Genomic DNA, 21,305 nt, shown 5'->3' with positions numbered 1-21,305 from the left:
AATTTGAGGAGATAAATTTTTAGTTTTTTAAATCATGGAAAGATGTGTTTTTTAATACAAAAATTGTGTATCCAAGAATATTAACACTAATAAATAAAGGTCGTCCTAATTAGGATGCAAATTCAAAGCCACTTATATTAAATATGTCTCAATTATCTTTACAATGAAATTCTTTTACTTTTGATAAATTTAAAAAGCATTAAAATGCATTAATTAAATATTATTATTTTTTGTACATATGAAAAAGTATAGGAGAATTAATTTCATTTTTTTACATGAAATTTGCGGTAGATAAATTGTTTAATTTTTTAAACCATAATAAGATGTGACTTATTCAATGAAATTGTGTACGCTAATAAATAAAAGGTACTAATTAGGATGCTAATTGAAAACCACATAGGTAGTGTTTGGTATTATTTTTAATATTATCATAGTAATTTAATCAACAATATGGTTTAATTACTAAAGTGATCTTATCACTTGTGATTTGGAATAACTTTATTTGACTAAGAATCATTAATTTTTAGTAATTAAAGATTACTATGTCTAGTGAAAGTACCAAAATAATTAGGCACATTGTAATAGTTATACACGTTAATGATTTTAATATTATTTAAAAATAGTAATTTGTACATAAATTATTAGTAATATTTTATTTGCTTCATAATAAATATAATTAAATTATTGAATTAAAAAATATTTGTTGATAGTAAACTAGTTTTTATAATATAAATTATGTAAAAATATTTGACTTAGAAAATAAAATTAATATATTAAACCAAAAAATTATATTATATATAAATTTTAAAAATTTTAAAAATGAAACAAAATGTTTTTAAACTTGTGACAATGATTATTAGTTCGAAAATATAAAAATTATAATATAGAATAATTATAATTAATTTTAAGAATAAACAAATTTTTAATTTACATATTAAGTGGGTAATATTGACTTTTGTTAATATTACATATCATTTCACAGTTAATAAAAGTTTTCTATACCCTTAGATAGAAATTAGATCACTTTTCAAGATAGAAATTTCTATTTCATTAATGTTGTGTATTCAAGATTATTAGTAATAAATAAAAGGTCCTAATTAGGATGCGATTCATAACCAATTACATTAAATTATAGAAAGTCCACATGTCTCAATATTTTTGGCAACAAAATTCTTATAGTTTTGATAAAAAAAAGTTAAATTGTATTAATTAAATATAATTATTTTTTTACATATAAAAAAGTATAAGAAAATTGAAAAAATTAAAAATAATCATACAAAATTTATTTATTTATTTATTTATACTCATATTTAACATCATTAGTAGGGTTATATTTAAATAAATGTATCAATATTATCAAACTTAACTTTTTTATCACAATGTCTTATGCCCTTGATGCTTTTGCCTATGCTTTTTAATTTTGGATATATAATGACACATTTATTCATTTTGCATTATTATTTAATAATTGTTCCAAATCAAGCACTTTCTCTCAAGTCCCTCTTTCTCCATTTCTTTTATAGTATAAAGCGAAAGAACTTGTCTTTTTTTTTTTTTTTTATGGGTTTTCACCTTTCTAAGTTCTGATCTTATGATTATATTTGATATATAAGATTATTGATAGGATATGATGATAATCATTTTATATCATATTTGATTTATATCTAAAAAGAGGGATAGAGATTGCAATGAGAATTAATACCCTCCTGACATAGGATTATTCAATCATCCCCACTTGGGGAAGATTATTTTTATTTTATGAGATTAAACTTACATGTCCAATTATATCATTAAAAATTATATTAATAATTTAAAATTTATAAATTTTAGGAAGGATAATTTTGATAAATAAATAATTTATTTTAATTCTTGCATACATTAAATACAAAATATGGTGATATTATTTAATTTAATCCTATTCATAATACTATCTTATTTTATCTTATTATAGTCATGTGTACAAAACATGTCCTATATACCTTATATAAATATATAAAAGCCAAAACCCGTAAAAAAGATAATTTTCCAATGTGGATGTCTTATATTATTAACAAATGGAAGATCCTAGGTCCTGTATTTTATTTTATTTGAATTATTTTTAAAAAATTAAATTAATTACATTTATTTTCTATTAGTATTTATCACTATCAATTAAATTTATATTAAACGTAATAAAACTTTAATTGCCATCATCATAGAATAATTTTGTGTTTTTTTTCCAATTATAATATTCAACTTTTAAATTACATTTGTATAAAAATATGTTAATTTTAAAATGATTAAAAATGATCAAATCAATTAAAATTAATTTTGGAATATATCAAATAAAATAAATTTCATTACCATTATTACACTAATTTCAAATAAAATAAATTTTAATTGTCAAGCATAAATTACTTTTAATTTAAAATACTAGTACTGATCTTGATTTGATTTTTAAATTCATTGTAGTTAATTAGACATTCAAAAGTTACAAATCATCACATAATTATTTTCAAGACCCATTATATAAATAATGGTGTTTTGGGATGCTTGAGAAATAAATTGCATCCCTACAGTAGTTTTCCCTATTGTCGTGATATTCTTTTAGCAAAAGTAAACCTAGCTTAGGTTTTTTTTTTTTGTAATGTTATATATAGATAGATTAGATAAACAAATTACTTTATGTTAGATTTTGTATTATTTTGGGTACTGATTTGTTTTTTTCTTTTGTGTTAAGATCTTTTAGATTAATCCTTCATCATAATTTTATAATGATTTATTTTTTGAAAAAAAATTATTTTGAAAAGAAAATTTAAAATTAAGCAAAATTTCTTGAAAATGTAATGTTTTGGATTTCTTTTTAAGTTTTGGCTATTGCTATTAGTTCTATTATAGTTTAAATTATACATATATTTGTATATATTTTTATAATTTTTTTTTAGTTTTTGTTATGATATTGATTTATATACCAAATTTCCATTATACTTTATCATGAAATAAAAGAGCAAGTTAGGTGATAAATTATAAAAAAGTGATCACTTATAACCTATCCTATCATATGTATCAAATATGCATTATATTTTTTATTTTTTTGTATGAAGTGAATTGATTTATTTCTTTTCTTAGTGATATGATTTTTTTTTTGTTTGTCATTTTATATTATGTTTGTTGTTTTGATATTATCACTTTTATGATTTAACTTGAAGTAGAGCTAATTACTATCCAAGTAAAAAAAATTGAAAAGCAATTCTTTAGTTTCAATTTTTTGATACATATAATAAGATAAGTATTATAATGTTTACAGTAAATGATAGTTATTTTTACCAAATAATTAAAAAATGTACTTTTTTATTCAACATTTTACTATGCTATTTTTTTTTACAAAATTTTTTAAGGTGTGAAATTTTTTTTAAAAACATTTAGAATAAGTTAAATTTCTTATAATTTAAAAAAAAAAAAGATATAGTATCATTTTGATTTAAGAAAAGTTAAATCCAAATTTGAATTTTTATTACCTTTAATATATTGGAAACACGATGATAAATAAGAGTTAAGCATGCATAATTAAATTATTAGGTTTATATTTATTGAGGCTGATAGATTTAATTTTAATGAGAATACTAACAACATATTTTATCATTAAAAAATAATGTTTTGTCAAAATTATAAATATAACATTTTTTTAAAAACAAAACAAACTGATTTTTTTTTTTATAAATAATACTCTAATTTTTATATAGTAGTGTATATATATTAAAAAATTATCTAATTTTGTGGTTAATCAATCTTTTTTACGTGCAATAGTCTAATTTAGTATCACATGTCCAAATTGATTTACTTAATAGCATTTGACTTTCAATGATATTATAAATTTCGGCTTGAATTTGCTAAAAATTTCTAATTATTAGACCAAAAAATATATATAAATGAAAATTTAATTACAAATTGAAATAAAAAAGAAATTTGCTACTCATATATTCCAATATTTGTATGCATAATCATCTCTCAATCAAATTTTCATTGATATAATTTTTATTGCCTTTTATTTTAAGGTGTTTATAGATTAAATGAGTATTATTACTAATTAGAATTTTTTTTAGTGTAATTACTTCTAATTCACTGTTATTGTTAATCAACTATTAGTATTTAAATGTTCATTTTACTTTATTTAAAAATTATTATAAACTAAAATTATCATCCGTGCATTGTATGGGTATAGAAACAAATCCTTAGCTTTTGTCTGTCGTGCCCAATGCTTGGGACAAAATACAAGCTTAATTAATTAAGTACTGCCTCATTTTAGGCCTTTTCAATTAGCTTAATGCTTGATTTGATGATAATTCCTTAATCATAAAGATATCATCATTATTTTTTAACTAGCTTTAAACCCATACGATGTATAAAAATATATTTATATATCAATAAATCTTATATAAATATAAATTTTTATAAATGATAATATAAGTTATGAAGTTTAAGAACAACTCATAACTTATATAATCATTTTTATTTAAAGTTATATATTTTAACATAATAAAATAAATTAATTACATATTGAATATACTTATGCAATTATCATTGATTCTAAAAAATCCTCAAACTATAATTTATTAAATCCAAATAATATATAAACAAAAGACAATAATTATTTCGATTTCAAGAAATTAAAATTTTCATTCTTAAAATCAATATCACATACAAACTTTTTTCATGAGAGATTTTTATATAAGTTGTTGTTGAAGCGAAGATACATCAATTGATACTCCAGTATTTTTTGCTATATTTGAAGTAGGTGTTATTTTACTTGATTAACCAATAGATTTAACAGATGAAGGTGAAGAGATAGATAAAATAATAATTTGTAATTTGACAACAATTGAGTTATAATCTAAACTATATAATTTTATAACAAATATAATCATTATAATAAGTTTATACATACCTTTTTCAATAATTTTTGACATTCAAGCTTAGGATCAAAAGCATACACCTTATTCACTATAAGTTTGATACTACTTATTTCAAGATTATATTTAATTGCTCTCATCTCGAATATACAAATTTCACCATTGAGATCTTCGAATATCTCTTAGATTTTATAATCTCTCTTTTCCTAAATCATAAGTATAAATATATCATTCAATTAATTTGAATATTAAATAATATTAAAATAATTTTTAATTCAATACCTTAACAAATATTTCATAAAGATCGTTAATATCTCTATTAATTAAATCCTTAGCTTTTGTATTGAACAGTATGAACATCGTCCTTCCAGTATTATCATATGTTTCGATATTCAACTTGTACCTATAAAAAATGTAAAATTCTATAATTATGAATATAATATAATAATTTAAAATACTTTTATTATCCTCATGGAATAATAATTTTTTTATGTATTAAATATAAAAAATATAAATACTAATTACCTTAGAGTTGGATTAAAGACATTAACATTGCAGAAATAACATTGAAATTTCTCATCAACTTCATATAGTTTCTTGTTACACCCACATGACATAAAATACCAACCAAAACTGGTATCAATTTTCTTGATAGTTACTCTACCGATGAAAGACTTTCCTTGTATATACCTAATTCTAAAATAATCAATAAAAATTATATACATGTAAAATCAATCATTTTTAAAGCTATGTTGCTCTATAAGAAATAAAGTTACTCAAATACCTTGCACATTGGCTTTGTGATTATTGCTTTAATCTCTGACAAAGGCTTTCTATTTGTAAACATTAAAAACTTTATTTGAAGGTAATCTTTTATGCAATGTGCGATAAAAGTTCTACACCAGAATCTTCCTTAGGCAAACTAAATACCAAAAAAAAGTAAAATAAAATATTAATTTATCATAAAAACATTAATTTAAGAAGAAATTTGTCACATAGCGATTTTTAAAACCGTTCACATGTCAATATTTTAAGCCATTCACATAAGATATTTTCCATTTTTTGCCAAAAGCTTTGGCTTTTATATATTTAAAGTTGATTAATATTGAAATATTTTATTTTACCATTAACATTTAGAGATTCTTTAATTTAGAATAATAAAATAAAATAAAATTATTATATTTAATAATAACAATAAATTAAATTAAATTTTAATTAAATAAACGTAAATTAATATTTAGATTTTAAAATTATAAAACGTTACAAATGAAATCAAATGAAATTTCAATATAATTTTGTAACCTCACTCCTATCCTAGTCATGCATTGACTCCACTACCCTTGAATGTGGCATTTTCGACTTGTCAACTGTTAGCTAATAAACAATCCTTTGATTAAATAAATATATCTTATATTATAAACGAAATTTGACTTTATTTCAAATGCTTAATCAGATGTATTTTTCCAATTCCTTCTTCTAGTTACATTTATAAGCTCAATGCAACCAATTGTTGTTATATCTACAAAAATAATCTTTCAGTTTTTGGTATTTTAAGAAAGTAGATTAATTATAATAAATTATTTTATAAATGTAATTGTAGTATTTATTAATATGTTGATTGATATTGAAATATTTATTAATTATATATTGATTGATTTAATTGGATTGAGAGTGATTTTAGGTTAATATTAAAAATATAAATATAATCAATTTAATTTTTTGAATTATTTTTAAATTAATAATGTACTAAATTAAAATAAATATAAATTTAATGTATTAAATAAAATATAATACATTTATTAGATGCCACATGACGATTTTTAAAATCATTCACATGTTAACATTTTAAGCTTTCAATATAGGAAATTTTTTATTTTTGCCAAAAGGTTTGGCTTTTATATATTTATATAAGATTAATCCAATGTGAGCTAATCTCATTAGACAATAACCATTATTAAGAGTAAAATGCTACAAACTTTTAACGATTTTTATATAATATTTATTATTTTCATGATCTTTAAAACTAAAATTTTAAATCCACTCATTTAAAAAAAAATTGAGGTAAATACAAGAGAGTTAGTTTCTTTTTTTTTTTTTTTACATGAAATTTAAGATAAATAAATTGTTTAATTTCCTAAATCAATCAAATTTGACATTTCATTTACCTCGTGTATTCAAGATTAATAGTAACAAATAAAAGGTCCTAATTAGGACGCAATACCACTTACATTAAATTATAAAAAGTCCACATGTCTCTATATTTTTGGCAATAAAATTCTTCTAGTTTTGATAAAAAAAAATGTTAAATTGCATTAATTAAATATTATTATTTTTGTACATATAAAAAGTATAAAAAAATTGAAAAAATTAAAAATTATCATACGAAACTTCGTTTATTTATTTATATCGTTAGTAAGATTATGTTTAAATAAACTTATCAATATTATCAAACTCAATTTTTTTATCACGATGTCTTATACCTTTGTCGCTTTTGTCTATGCTTTTTAATTTTGGATATATAATGACATTTATTTTAGATTATTATTTAATAAATGTATCAAATCAAACACTTTCTCTTATATCTAATAATTTAAAATATAATACAATGATCGACATGAATACAATACGAAAAAAAAAAAAAAACTAAAGTAACATGATTTAAATTTTAGCAATAATTATATATAAGTTTAATAAAATCAAAAAATGTATTTCATTTTTTCATGTCAATATAAATTATAACATATAATTTTTATATAAAATACGATATAAATGTACAAATATTTATCATGTGGACATCCATGTGACAGTAACAATAATGTGACAAATTTCATCATATTTTTATAATGGCTGACAAAAATTGATGAATTTTAAAAAATTTTTAAATTTTATAAATTTATAAATTAAATTTTAAAAATAGTAAATAAAAATAAAATTTCTCACAAACACCATAAATATGTGATGCAATTTACTCTCCTAGTTAGATACACTTAATAAAGGCAGCCTTGCAGGCTGCAGCCACTTAAGATTCTTTTCTTTTCTTAATTCTTTTCCAAACATTTTACATATCGGTAAATGAATATTCGAATTAATTTTTTTTTAAAACAATATGTTTAATTCCCTTTTTTTTTTTTTTAGTTAGTTGTAATGTCGCATGGATGATGTTTTGGATAATGTATGGTGTTAAGATTATGTAAAGATGATGAATATGATAAAATGATAATCATCTTACATTATATTTTACTTGCATCTAAAGAAAAAGAGAGAATTGTAAAAAGAATTAATCGTCTTTTTGACATATGATAATTTCATCTTTTCAAAGTGGAGATAATAATTTTTAATCTATGAGATTGAATTTACACGTCTTATTATGTCCTTAAAAATTATATCAATAATTTAAATTATATAAATTTTAAAGAAAAATAATTTTGATAAATAAATAAATTATGTTATCATAATCCTTATATATATATCAAACATAAGATAGTATAATATTATTTAATCTAATATTAATCATAATATTATTTTATTTTATTCTATCATAATTTTATATACTAAATACACCCTAAGTGTTTTTTAAATTGTTAAAATTATAACCTTAAATTTTATTATTTTATTTAAAAAAGTTTTTATACTTTTATTATACTTAAATAAGTTTTGAATTTTAATTTTATATCAAAATAAGTCTTTATTATTCAATTTGTATCTAAATAAACTCTTAATTTTTTATTTTATACTTAAATAAGCTCTTAATATAAATTAATCTTTTGTTTGAAATAAATATTTATTTGAATACAAATAAAAAATAATAATTTGTTTAGGTATAATAAAAATATATAAAAAAAAACTTATTTAAAAAAAATAAAATAGTTCATAGACATTTTTTTTTTTTTAGGATTTTAACCTTTCGAAATTGATTCAGGTACTTGCCGCTGTGTATAGAAATGGTATTAGAGCTTGCAACTTGTCAAGATAGTGAGAAGAAAATCATGTTTCTAAAGTTTTGATTATTGAAGTTGGAAAAGAAAAAGCCAAAAGAGAGTCTTATTTTCATGGATCTATCTACTCTTAGTAACTCTAGTTCTCAACCTTCTTCCTTCAGATCTTCTTTTAGTTTGTCCTCTCCTCCATCTCCTGTACTTAAAAAATCCTCTTCTTCTAACTCTAAGTTCTTATATGAAGTAGATTACATTCCAGAAGAAAAGAAAACCCAACAAATAGTTCTACCCCTTGTAAATCCTTATACAGCTTTCTCAAACTCCTCTCCTTTTATTACTAGATCTTTAAAAACTCTTTTAAAACTCAAATATCCAGCTCCAAAAGAATATGTTCAAGCCACAAACTTTGATCAATGTATTCTTCCAGCAGGACTTCAAGAGCACTTTGTTACTCTTCAGATCCTAGAAGAATTTCCTCACCAGTGGTCAGAACAAGGATACATTCACATTCACTTTGGTGTTATCAGAATAGCTTTAACCTTCCATAGCAAAAATGGAATTCCTGTTTGTACCAAAATGGCCTTATTAGACACCAGATTTAAAGATTACAAATATGCAATCCTTGGAATCGTTGAGACGACACTCAATGCAGGAACTGTCTTCTTCATAATCTTTCCAAATTATAATATGTCTCTTCATGATCCAACCCTGTTAGATGCTTTAAAAGTTTAACTCCAGATCGTAGGCACAGAAATGAAAGGCCTGCAGGCAACCCTTCACTACCAGATGGCATATAGAGTTCAAGATCATGCCATTAACTTGCCTCTTTCACACTCCAGTGATGCAGTTTTTGTTAAAATGGAAACAGCAGACAGAACTCCTAAACATGTTCATATTTCAAAGCAAATTTCCAATGAAGAACTTGGCACCCTTCTCTCAAAGACATGGACGATAAGTTATCAAAAGATTTGAAAACAAGATGAACCAATTGAACACTTTGATCTAACCTACAAGACAAATCATGATGGTACTATCACAATTGAATTTGATCACAACAAAGAAAATGATGTTCCTCCTCCAACAATCTTTCCAAAATAATTTATGATGCAAAGACGTCATGCTGATCTCCTTGATGTTCCAGTCACACACTTTCAATCCGATGAAAATCCCGTGTATGTAAATAGATCTCTAAAAGGACATTGTTATTGGGACATAAACTGTCAATGCAAAGAATGCTAGATAGATGCATATAAAAGCTTCCTGGATGATGATGATGATGATATTCCAAATAAGCAAAAGAAGAAAAAGTCTTCACAGCAAAAGCTCAAAGAAAGATATAAAAATGGAGACCCTGAAGTTGATCTCCTTGGTGAACCCTCAGAAAAGTTTGACTATTATGTCATCCATCCCAAGAAAGACAAACCACACACTCAAACCTACTCAAATCAACCCACACAAAAACCAAATTCCACTCAAGATTCCACCCAACCTTTACCCAAACCTTTACAACAAATCTCCATGATGCAACCAACCTATCTAAGCTCAGATTTCCCTTATTTTCAAGAATTTCATAAAGACCAATACAAACACATTCCAAAAATCCCCACTCCCACTGACAGAGATGAATATGGAAACCAAAAAAATGTTGCTCGTGCTGAAACAGTTTTAAACTGATAGACTAAAAATTCTCTCTAGTAGAATTCATACCTGTATAGAATTGAACATAAGTTGGATCAAGTCAGTCAACATTTTAATCAGAGCCTTGTCAATCTTCAAAATATTATTCTTGAAATTCAGTTAAGGATAATCACACTTGATCAAGAACTCAGATACATGGCTGAAACTAACACTGGATCCACTTATGCTTTCACTGAACAAGAGAAAGAAATGAAAAGCCTAAAGATTCAACTTACAGACCTTCAAAATCAGTTTCGTCAAAAACAACAACAACAACAACAAGCAGCCTCTAGTTACAACATCTTCACACCATATCACACTGGTATATACGATACTCTTTACCAAACCTATACTCTTCCTCTATTTCAACCATACAATCCTCCAACCTTACCTCCAAAACCTTTTTTCACATATTTTCAGTACAAACCTCCCTCAACATCTATCCCAACATCCTCACAACCAACACAATACTTCACTCCTATCTCAGACCAACCAGACCAACCCTCTTTTGGTACAACTAAAAAATATATTCACAGATTTCGAGAAAAATAACCAGTTGATCCAAAACCCAAAAGAGTAGCAGAACAATCACTTTCTCAACCTTCAAAACCAAAACCAAGCTCAAGTTTCACACCTCAAAACCCTACACCACAACCAAGCCAAAAACCTGTACAACTTATGATTTTTCTTACATAAACTCTTCCAGAAATACTTCATCAGATGGTACAAGATAACCTTCCTCAGTTCTCTCTTGAAGATATTTTTCCATCTACCTTTGAAACTGAATCTCACATAAACACTGTCAAATCAGATGAATCAGTTGACACAGATGATACTGATGACTCAGATGAAATGATGCTCCTTCAGATTTTCATGACCGAACCAACAGTTAAAGTTCCAGATGATACTCCAAAAGTCCATAACCCTGATGCAATGGATGCTGAACAACACCCTCCTTCACAACAATCACATGTTTCTCCTTCAACATCAAAGTTCTCAATTTTTGCCATTGATGATGTTCCTCTTTCAAAATGGCCCTCAAGATTTCAAAAATTCTTAGCATGAGGACTCGTTGAATTAAACTCAAATCCTAATGTTACGATGAACACAGTTTTGATCAGATTTATTTTCAGACTAGTTGAAACTCTGAAAAATTTTTGAGACAACATTGGTGAATATAGACAACTTCAATTTCTTCAATGCCCAACAATCACAGAAGCTGTCTCTTAATTTGCTATAATCTTTTATGGATAAAAAACTCACAGATTGGAAAAGATCAAAGAATAATTCTTCAGACTAAAATGATGTTCTCTCCATCCAAAAGACCTTGACAGACACTATCAATAATTCTCTCAGTATTTCTACAAACTTGGCAGATTCGATGATGTCAACTTAAAGTAAGCATTTCTTAATTCTGTTTCAGAAAAACTTGTCCAGCAAACAATGACCTAATTGAACCTCAGATCTCTTGATATTAAATTTATGACTTTTGGAGATATCTACAAAATGATGTTGAAAGCACTTGATAAGATTTGTAAAGAGCACAAATACATCAAAACCTTGGTGCACAACTCTAAAAAGCTAGAAAAGCCATGTTCTTACTTCTCCTCAGGACTTCAAATCCAATGTTCTTTCACAGATCCCATACATTTTTGTAGCAATAAGAAAAAGAAGCATTTCAGAAGATTCAGACCTTTCAGACCTCTAATAATCTCCAGACCCAGACATAAGAAGTTCTTCAGATATGTTGATAAACCCAGAAGATTTTAAAGATTCAAATTTGTAAGAAAGAAGAAAGATCCAAAAATCAAAAGCTCAAAATGTTTTCTCTGTGAAAAATCAGGATATTTTTCAAAGAATTACCTAAAGTTAAATAAAAAGTCAGTCAAGATGATCTAAGATATTGCTAATATCTCAAGTATTAATCTCTCAGATGATGATCTTGAATCAATTTTCTCTCTTGATAATGAGCAGAATAAAAAATCCCTGTTTATGATTAAGCAGTTTGATGATGATGAGTATGTAGATTCAGACTACTCAAAATACTCAGATGATTTCACAGATGATCAATGTTATGAGTATATGTCAATTCAAGAACTCTAAAAAATTCAAACCCTTCAACCTCCAAAATTACCTTTAACTCCAATTCAAATCTTCTCTCACAAACATTCTCCTCCTATAATAGTCACAGCTTTCTTTGATACTGGTACAACCTAAACCATAGCAAACCCCCTTATTTTACCTAAGCACTTTTGGACCAAACAAAAATTCTTTTTCAAAATCGCTAATGAAAATATATTTTCTATCGATTTTGTCAACAACCCTATTACCCTTCAAATCTTTCCAGGATGTCAAATAACTCAAAAGATTTTAGGATCTCCATTTCTCCAGAAAGACCTTGTTATTGGTTTTGATATCATTACTAGTATACCAGGTTTAAAGCTTAGTGGAAACGGTATCAAGTTTGAAAGTTATTTTAGACCTTGAAAAACATTTCCAATCTCTTTACCTTTACCATTCAACCAGATGTTTTTTAAGAATTCAGACACAAGTTCATTCACTTTTCGTGTACAAAAAATCACTCAAATTTCCTTCAAAAATGTGATCACCCACTTTGGAAAAACTTTGAATTTTTCATTTTTCTTCCCTTCAAAAGAGATGAAAATGCCAATCCTACAAAAGCTAGTCATTTAGGCATGAACCCAGACCATTTCAAGCAAGCAATCCAAGAATGCTCCCTTCTCCAGGCTCAAGGATTAATTGAACTAACCTCCTCTCTATGGGCATGTGAAACGTTTTATGTCAACAAACGATCAGAACAAGTTCGTGGAAAATTAAGATTAGTAACCAATTACAAGCCTCTTAACATTTTTCTTGCAGATGATAAGTTTCTTCTTCCAGAAAAAAAAACTTTGTTCATAAATTTGACAAATGTAAAAGTCTTCTCAAAGTTTGATCTCAAAGCAAGATTTTGACAACTAGGCATACATCCACAAGACAGATACAAAATGGTGTTTTACATTTTTCAACACTATTTTCAGTGGACAGTAATAACTTTTGGATTAAAAGTTGCTCCTTCACTATTCCAGAAAGCCATGACCAAGATATTTGCTCTAATTCTTGATAATGCCTTGATTTATATTGATGATATCTTACTGTTCTCTCCTGATGACACCTCTCATGCACAGTTATTAGATAAGTTTTAGCATATTATTCAACAGTATGGGATAATATTTTTAGAGAAAAAGATGATCATTGGTGCTACAAAAATTAATTTTTTAAGTATGCATCTTAAAGATGATCAGTACATTACTCAACCTCATATTGCTCAGTCACTTACAGATTTCCCTGATGAAAATCTTTCAAAAAAGCAAATCCAATAATTTCTTGGCATAGTCAATTGCATGAGTGAATTTCTCTCAGATATTATCCAGCTTACACATCCACTCAGATAGATGCTCAAGAAAGAACCACCCACGTGGTCTCAGATCCAGATAAATGCAGTACAAGCCTTGAAGATAAAAGTAAAATCACTTCTCACTTTAAAGATTCTTTCTGATGGAAAAAGAATATTGCAGACCGATGCTAGTGAACAGTTTTGGTCAGTAATCTTTTTAAAAGAAAAAGATGGACCCAGACAAATTTATGATTACAAGAGTAAAAAATTGAAAGATTCAAAACTCCATTATCACTCTACACTAAAAGAGATTTTAGTTGTAAAGTATGAAATCTAAAGATTTGAATTTCACCTTATATGATTTCACTTTCTTATGGAATTGGATATGTCAGCCTTTGATCAGATGCTCAATTTCAACAAGAAAAAAAATCAAATGCACAGTTACTCAGGCTATCACAGTAGTTCTCATAGTACTCTTTCACCATCGTACATATAAAAGGCAAAGATAATCTCATTTCAGACATGCTCACAAGACCTCTTTTAAAACCTCCTTCAAACACCTTGTAAGTTATTTTAGTCATTTTCATGATGAACCCAACACCTTCTTCTTCACAAGCCTCTTTCTAAAAAAACCATCTTTTTTCTTCCTTTTAAAAAATCATCTTGATGATGAATTTGATTTTCCTGATAAATTTCTTAACCTTCCCGTGGAAAATCCTCCTTCAGAATTACCTAGACTTTTACCACTCAAACCCTTGACCAAAAAGCCTCACACCTCTTGTTCAAATACCAGTCCAAAATACTCAAAAAGTTTGGAGACACCTCCATTCAATCTCTTGGTATACACCCTGATTATCCCTTCATCCATCCCTTTAAATTCCCTGAACCTCTTTGTTTCCCAAAAGAAACAGTTTATTTTATGTGGTACCTTTGTCACCTTTACTATATTGCTGTAAAATTTCCACTTTTGAAGCTTAAAACCCTTATTCACCTTTTTCACCAGTCAATCATCAACCCTACCAAACACCAGTTAGACCTCAGTCAACAACATCTCAAGTTTTTCTTCACCTGATTTAGACCCATTCCCATTTGGATCCAATGGATTGAAACCTATGATAGATATACAAAAGTTCTTCCTGATCCTCATATTGTTTTAATCTTTCACAAATCTAGCAGCTGTTTGACAAAAGCCCCCCAGTATTTCCCCTATGCAGTAATTTACAGCTCCCAAAGATATTCACTGTTTGATTTCCAGTTTGATCACCCAGTTGAATACACTGAATTTCATAGATAAATTTGTGAAATGAATCACAAGTTTCCCAAGCAAAATTGGCCAGAGCTCCAAGATGAAGTTTCATGGGTAAACTATCTTTCAAAATACAATTACCAGCTCAAACTTGATAAAAAGATTTATGAAACCCGCCTTGATGGTGCTTGGACAGAACCTCTTTCTGATACTACCAGATTTGAACTTGACCATGCAAGACCAGTAGAATGGAATCTTTACTGAAAACCTCCTAAAATTTTACCACAAATGGAATGGCAAGATTCTCAAGACCCACTTGATGATTTTGATCCAGATCAATGGTTAGAAAATATCGGCTATGATTTCACACCAGGCGCAGACAACTCACACCTTAACCTCTCTCCAGAACACACTCATCGTTCTCTAAAATGATGACACTCATGGTGCTACAAGACAGAAGATTCCCTGTTCCAATCCAATACTGTATAATTACGCGTGATATTTTCAGTTTTCTCCAAAAGACTCCAAAAAGTTTATTATGATGCCTCCACATCAAGATAACTTTATGTCAAGTCTTCATCAACTTTATGTCTTAGTCAAGTCATAATGAGTCATTGTACTTTAGTATAAGTCATAGTGATGAGTCACTATACCATAAGTGATGAGTCACCGTACCATAATAATGAGTCATTGTACCATAGTTATGAGTCACCGTCTTTTAGCTTTACCTTAAGCCACTTGTAAAGTTATTTTATCCTAGTCTTGTCCTATTAGGTTACTATTTTTTACTTTTTCCTTGTATAAATAGAATGATACTTCTCTAAAAAGTAATCATAGTAAGAATAAGAAAAATCTAGGAATCACCTAAAAAACATCCCTTGTAACAAAATCTTCCTTTAAATATGTTTGGCTAAAAACCTCTCTTCTCTTTTGGTAATTCCATCTTTCTTTTTTCATAGTTAAATCTTTTAGCTTCATGCTTCTCTTCAAGCTATTCAAAGTTTGCAGTGATTCAAGTTGAGTATGCTCTGTAGTTGCCACATTATTATGGATCCTCTGCATAAAAAATTCTTGTTAATCTATTAAATAGATCATTGATCCCTTTCCTTCAGCCAAAGAAAAATTATACTGCCCCAAGATCATACTAATAGTGAGTTACTATAGTGAAAGACATATCTCCATAAAAGTTAGGCTCCCAATTCGACGTTAAAGCTAAGAAGGCGCCAGAGTCTTGAACACCGACTAGAATACCTTGGTTATATGTCTGATCTATGGAACGCTTATGGTTGGTATTATCTTGTCAAGTTTGACTGATCTACATGCTGTTGTCATAGTACCAGATAGTATTGTCAGGACTCTACCACCCGAAGAGTCCAGAACTAAGGCTGTGTCAATTGCTAGAGCCTTGGCCGTACTACAATATTTGCACACACGCGAGTTGCACGTGACTTGGCTTTAGGGCAAAATGGCCATCGACGTCTACTTTTTAGGCCCTGGGGTCAAGTGTGGGAAAGGTAAAGAAAAGACAGTTTTTACTTGTTTTGGTAAAACGGCATCACCCTTTGATATGGCCATGGCTTTTTCATGCCAAACGAGTTACTTTGATCATTCTCAACGTCCGTACGATTACACCTCATAAATAAGACGAAAAAACAAAAGGTCTCGTCCCCTTTATAGTAGATTTGTAATTCGTGTATTTTTATCATATAAAATATTAATATATTTATATTTTATTTTTAAAAAAAATTACGCATCTCGTGTCAAACATGAAAATATTTTTTTTTAAGTTTATTAAATTTATTTATGATTTTTATTAAAATTTTAAATTTTATTATATTTATATTTTTTATTTGTACTATTTTCGTATTGTATCACGATATCATATTAAAAATTATTAGGTTTACTCTAAAGCCCTCTATATTTTCATTGTAGGACATTTTTTTTATAAGTTATAATTATAATTAAATATTATATTTATTTATACAAGAATTACTAAATAATCAAATAAATCAACTAATTAATAAACTAAAATATAATTAGATAAATTCAACGCACACATTAAACTTAAAATCTAAAACCTTAGGGTTTTAGGACATTTTCTTTATTACTAAACCAAGACTCATTAGCTCATTATAAGACATCCATTCAGTAATGTGTTTAAGCACGTTTTTTTTATTGATTTCGTGATAAGGATTTTGCTAATGAGTGTTTTAAGGGTATTTTTAAAATTAATTAAAATATAATTTATAATAATATTTTTATATTAAATACGGTACTTGATCAATAATGTTACGAATTTCATATATTAAAAAAATAAGTTACTTACTATAATAATCTTGAAGACTATCCTTAAGACACTCATTAAAAAAATTTATTATTGATTAATATAAAAAATTAAAAAAATAATTATAATTTTTAGGTTGACAAAAATGGTGAACTTTATTCATCCACTATGCAAGATTAACATGTTATACGAGAAATTAATGCAATTAGTATTACATTAGAAAAAGAAGCCAACTGTACAAAACAAAAATGATAAACGAACAAAGGAGTTTAGAGTCAAACCTTCATAATTACTTTCCTAACTAAGTTCCCGTTTGGATTACACCACACCTTCGATATAGTAGTGCAATTAAATTTATTACACCTTCAGTTAAATTTAAATGTAAATTCTAATGAATTCAAGAGGGAGAAGATGTAAATATTATTTAATCATTTTATAATATATTAAATTATAAGATTAGCTATGCTATTTTCCTAACTAAATGGATTAAAATAGTTTTGTTGACAAAACAATATTATTGTTTTCTTATCAATTGATAAAAAAAATTATTTGTTTATGAAAAAATGGCAATGCTACATGGCAATTCTTGGTAATATAGTTGTATTCAAAATATACAAATAATAATATACAGGTTAAAGGGTCAAAAATATCTTTAAACTATAATTCAATAATTATTTAAATTTTTAATATTTTATTACAATTAATTAACTATTAATTTTTTATTTTGACTCAATTGAAGTTTTAGAGAGATATTAAAAAGGAAGGAATAAAAAAAAAAAAGAAAAAAGAAAAAATATTTTATTTTATTTTATTTTCATAAATATAATTGCGTCAAGTGAGAAATTTTTATATATTTTATTGATGTCATATAAAATTTTTTATCTTAATTGATAAAAAAATTTAATAATATTTATTTTTTATTCAAATAAAAATTTAATTGAATATAAATAAATATTAGAGAGATTGATTAATTATAATAAAAAAATTATATAATTTGTAATTATAATTCAAAGACTTTTTATATCCTTTTGCATAATATATAATAATGGTCATTTAATATCATATCGTATTTGGGTTGTCCTGGATATATGAATTGAGTGGGACCCTGTAAGGAAATTTGACAAAGTGGTATCTTTGTCAAAATCAAATTTCAAATGGATGCCAAGACATGATCGACTGATGATGGCAACATATCCAAATTGGAGCGACGAATGTTAAGGAGGATCAGGAGGAGCAGTATTAGGGTATTAACACTGATAAAAAAAATGGCAACTTCCCTAACCAAAGAATGTGTGACCCAATGAAGGATGAGTTGTAAACCTTAAACCACTTGGTGGGTGACACATCATAAAGAGACATGGTGGAACCCATGGGATTTTGTGCATGTACTAGGAAGGGTACTTTCAACTAGGGCTTAGGTGAAGAGTGGGCTGCTTGCATTGGAGGGCAACCGCCTGTTTCGGATAATCAGCACTCAGGAAAGGGGCTCATGATACAAAAAGCTATGTTGTATATCTTTAAATGTAAAAGTACATCATTAATTAGAAAGAAAACCCAATAATCTGTTCATCTTACCCACTGTTTTTTGTTTGAAACTCCCCACTTTTTTCTTGCATCACCACACTTCCTTTAATTTCCAACTCCCCCTTCCATCACTATAAATATCGACCCCTGAATGCTTAATCGTTCGTGGGTTTGAGAGTAATGAGATAGCAAGAGAGCCTCACCTAACAACAAAACACTTTCTTTTGACAGAGAGAAAGAGAGGGAATTACATCTATCTGCAATACACAAATGGCTCTTCACCTGTCTTGGGCTTTCGTTTTTGGCATTCTTGGTATAGAAATATTGATCATGTTATTATTAGCTTTAATGTACATTTCTAATATCTAATATTCCATGTTCGTTTTTCTTGTTTTAAGGCAACGTTGTTTCATTTTTGGTGTCCCTTGCTCCCTTGTAAGCCTCTTTGTCATCTTCTTTTTCTTTCTTTAGTGACTTTCAGCTTAAAATTTCATGTTTAATGATGATGTGATGCATACAATTTCCAGGCCAACATTTTACCAAATATACAAGAAGAAAACATCCGAAGGGTTCCAATCAATTCCCTACGTGGTTTCGCTCTTCAGTGCGATGCTTTGGATTTACTATGCTCTCTTGAAGAAGGATGCTATGCTTCTCATCACCATCAACACTTTCTGTTGTTTCATTCAGACTTTTTACATTGTTACTTACTTTTACTATGCTCCTAAGAAAGAAAAGGTATAATCTTCCTCATAGAATCATCAATTATTTCTCCTTGAAGTTCAGTATTCTAATTCAATTTCCAAATCGAGAAATTTCAGGTTGTGACTGTGAAGCTTATGCTCCTGTTTAATGTTTTTGGGTTTGGAGTAATCTTTTTCTCAACTTTCTTCCAACAAAACCCCTTGACTCGTCTCCAAATTCTTGGTTACATTTGCATGGCATTCTCTTTGAGTGTGTTTGCTGCACCTCTTGGCATTGTGGTGAGGATAAAATTGAACCACTTTATTTACAGATATCATATAATATATATTCATAATTCAAAAGTCACTGAATTTTAAGTTCTTCTACAGAGAAAAGTCATAAAAACCAAGAGCGTGGAGTACATGCCATTAACTTTGTCAGTGTTCCTCACCTTAGGGGCGGTGATGTGGTTCTTCTATGGGCTTTTGTTAAAGGATATGAACATTGCTGTATGTAACCTCATTCTTCCTATAATCTTTTTGAATCTCCTATTCTCTTTATCTTTTTTTCTTTTCTAATCACTAAAGCAATAATAACTTTTAATTTTTTGTGTACAATATCGAATCAACAGGTTCCAAATGTACTTGGATTTATCTTTGGAATTCTTCAAATGATACTTTATGTAATCTACAAAAACTACCCACAAAAAGTGGTGGAAGATCCAACGCTTCAACTACCAGAACACATAGTTGTTGATGTTGTCAAACTAGACACGATGGTGTGCTCGGAGGTGAACGCTGTAGTTCCTAAACCAAACGACACAAACAACAATGGAGGATCAGTCGAAGCTCAAAACATTAAGGAAAACACTAAGGTTCCTGACGCTTCCAACGAAGTTTAAAAGTTGCATGGAAACAAAAATAAAATTAAATATATATTCAAGTGCGCACTTTAGGTCTGATAAATGGTCCAGTTGGATATGTCTTGGAAGCTAAGTGTAGCTTGGTTTGCATGGACAAAACTTTCGCAGCCATGCAAAATAAATTCCTCCAGTACTCCTTCAAATTCTGTCTCTCGGTCAAAACATCGATGAATCTTTATCTCTCCATCTCTCTTTTTCAAATCTTTTATTGTCTGTAACATGTAATGAGTTTTCTGTTCATGTTTTTATATTAATGAATGTCTATATTTTATAATCATGATGATGATGCTTTCTTTTTGACAGCTTTTTATTTTATTTTATTTTTCTGTTTTACATCTATCGGATTTGATGCTTTTAAAAAGTTTGGTGAAATCAAAGTGTGTTTAAAATATTAATATGATGTTACACTAAATGGGAGGTAATTAATTTTTTGGATATACAATAGTTTTATTAACAAAAAATAATTTGCTTTTAAAGCCTTTTGGAAAATAATTTGAGAAATCGTCAGGTGGCTCAATTTTTTTTTCTTTTTTATAAAAGAGGTTTTTATCTTAAAAAATGAAAAGGGATCATTAATATTAAATTTTGAATTTTAAATTTGATAGCTATTAGCATAAATTAAATTAACTAAATTTCGAATTTTCTTTTCCCAAGATTTTGACAAGTGACTTTAATTATCCATATCTCTTGGCCATTGATTTCTTCCTTTTTCTTATTTAATATAGTTCAGAGATAAAAGATAAATGT

At 27.1% G+C, this 21,305-nt stretch overlaps 1 protein-coding gene across 1 annotated transcript; it reads left to right on the top strand.

Annotated features, from left to right (window-relative positions):
* Positions 1-19,108: 19,108 nt before the first annotated feature.
* LOC111318010 (bidirectional sugar transporter SWEET10-like) lies at positions 19,109-20,835 on the top strand. Its single transcript, XM_022920621.2, has 6 exons — positions 19,109-19,265; positions 19,351-19,387; positions 19,480-19,690; positions 19,774-19,935; positions 20,026-20,145; positions 20,268-20,835. The coding sequence occupies exons 1-6, from the start codon at positions 19,223-19,225 to the stop codon at positions 20,535-20,537; spliced, it is 843 nt and encodes a 280-aa protein (XP_022776356.1). The 5' UTR covers positions 19,109-19,222; the 3' UTR covers positions 20,538-20,835.
* Positions 20,836-21,305: the final 470 nt, after the last annotated feature.

The sequence above is a fragment of the Durio zibethinus genome, chromosome 9 (genome assembly GCF_047325235.1).
Source record: "Durio zibethinus cultivar Kanyao isolate XHJ-2024 chromosome 9, ASM4732523v1, whole genome shotgun sequence".
NCBI lineage: Eukaryota > Viridiplantae > Streptophyta > Magnoliopsida > Malvales > Malvaceae > Durio > Durio zibethinus.
Note: the sequence above shows the minus strand (reverse complement) of the source record. Positions and strands in the feature narration are given on the sequence as shown.

Coding starts and splice junctions, on each gene's coding strand:
- LOC111318010 (XM_022920621.2), top strand. CDS start 19,223: ATGGCTCTTCACCTGTCTTGGGCTTTCGTTTTTGGCATTCTTG. Junction 19,388..19,479: donor TTGGTGTCCCTTGCTCCCTT/GTAAGCCTCTTT, acceptor TACAATTTCCAG/GCCAACATTTTACCAAATAT. Junction 19,936..20,025: donor CTGCACCTCTTGGCATTGTG/GTGAGGATAAAA, acceptor GTTCTTCTACAG/AGAAAAGTCATAAAAACCAA.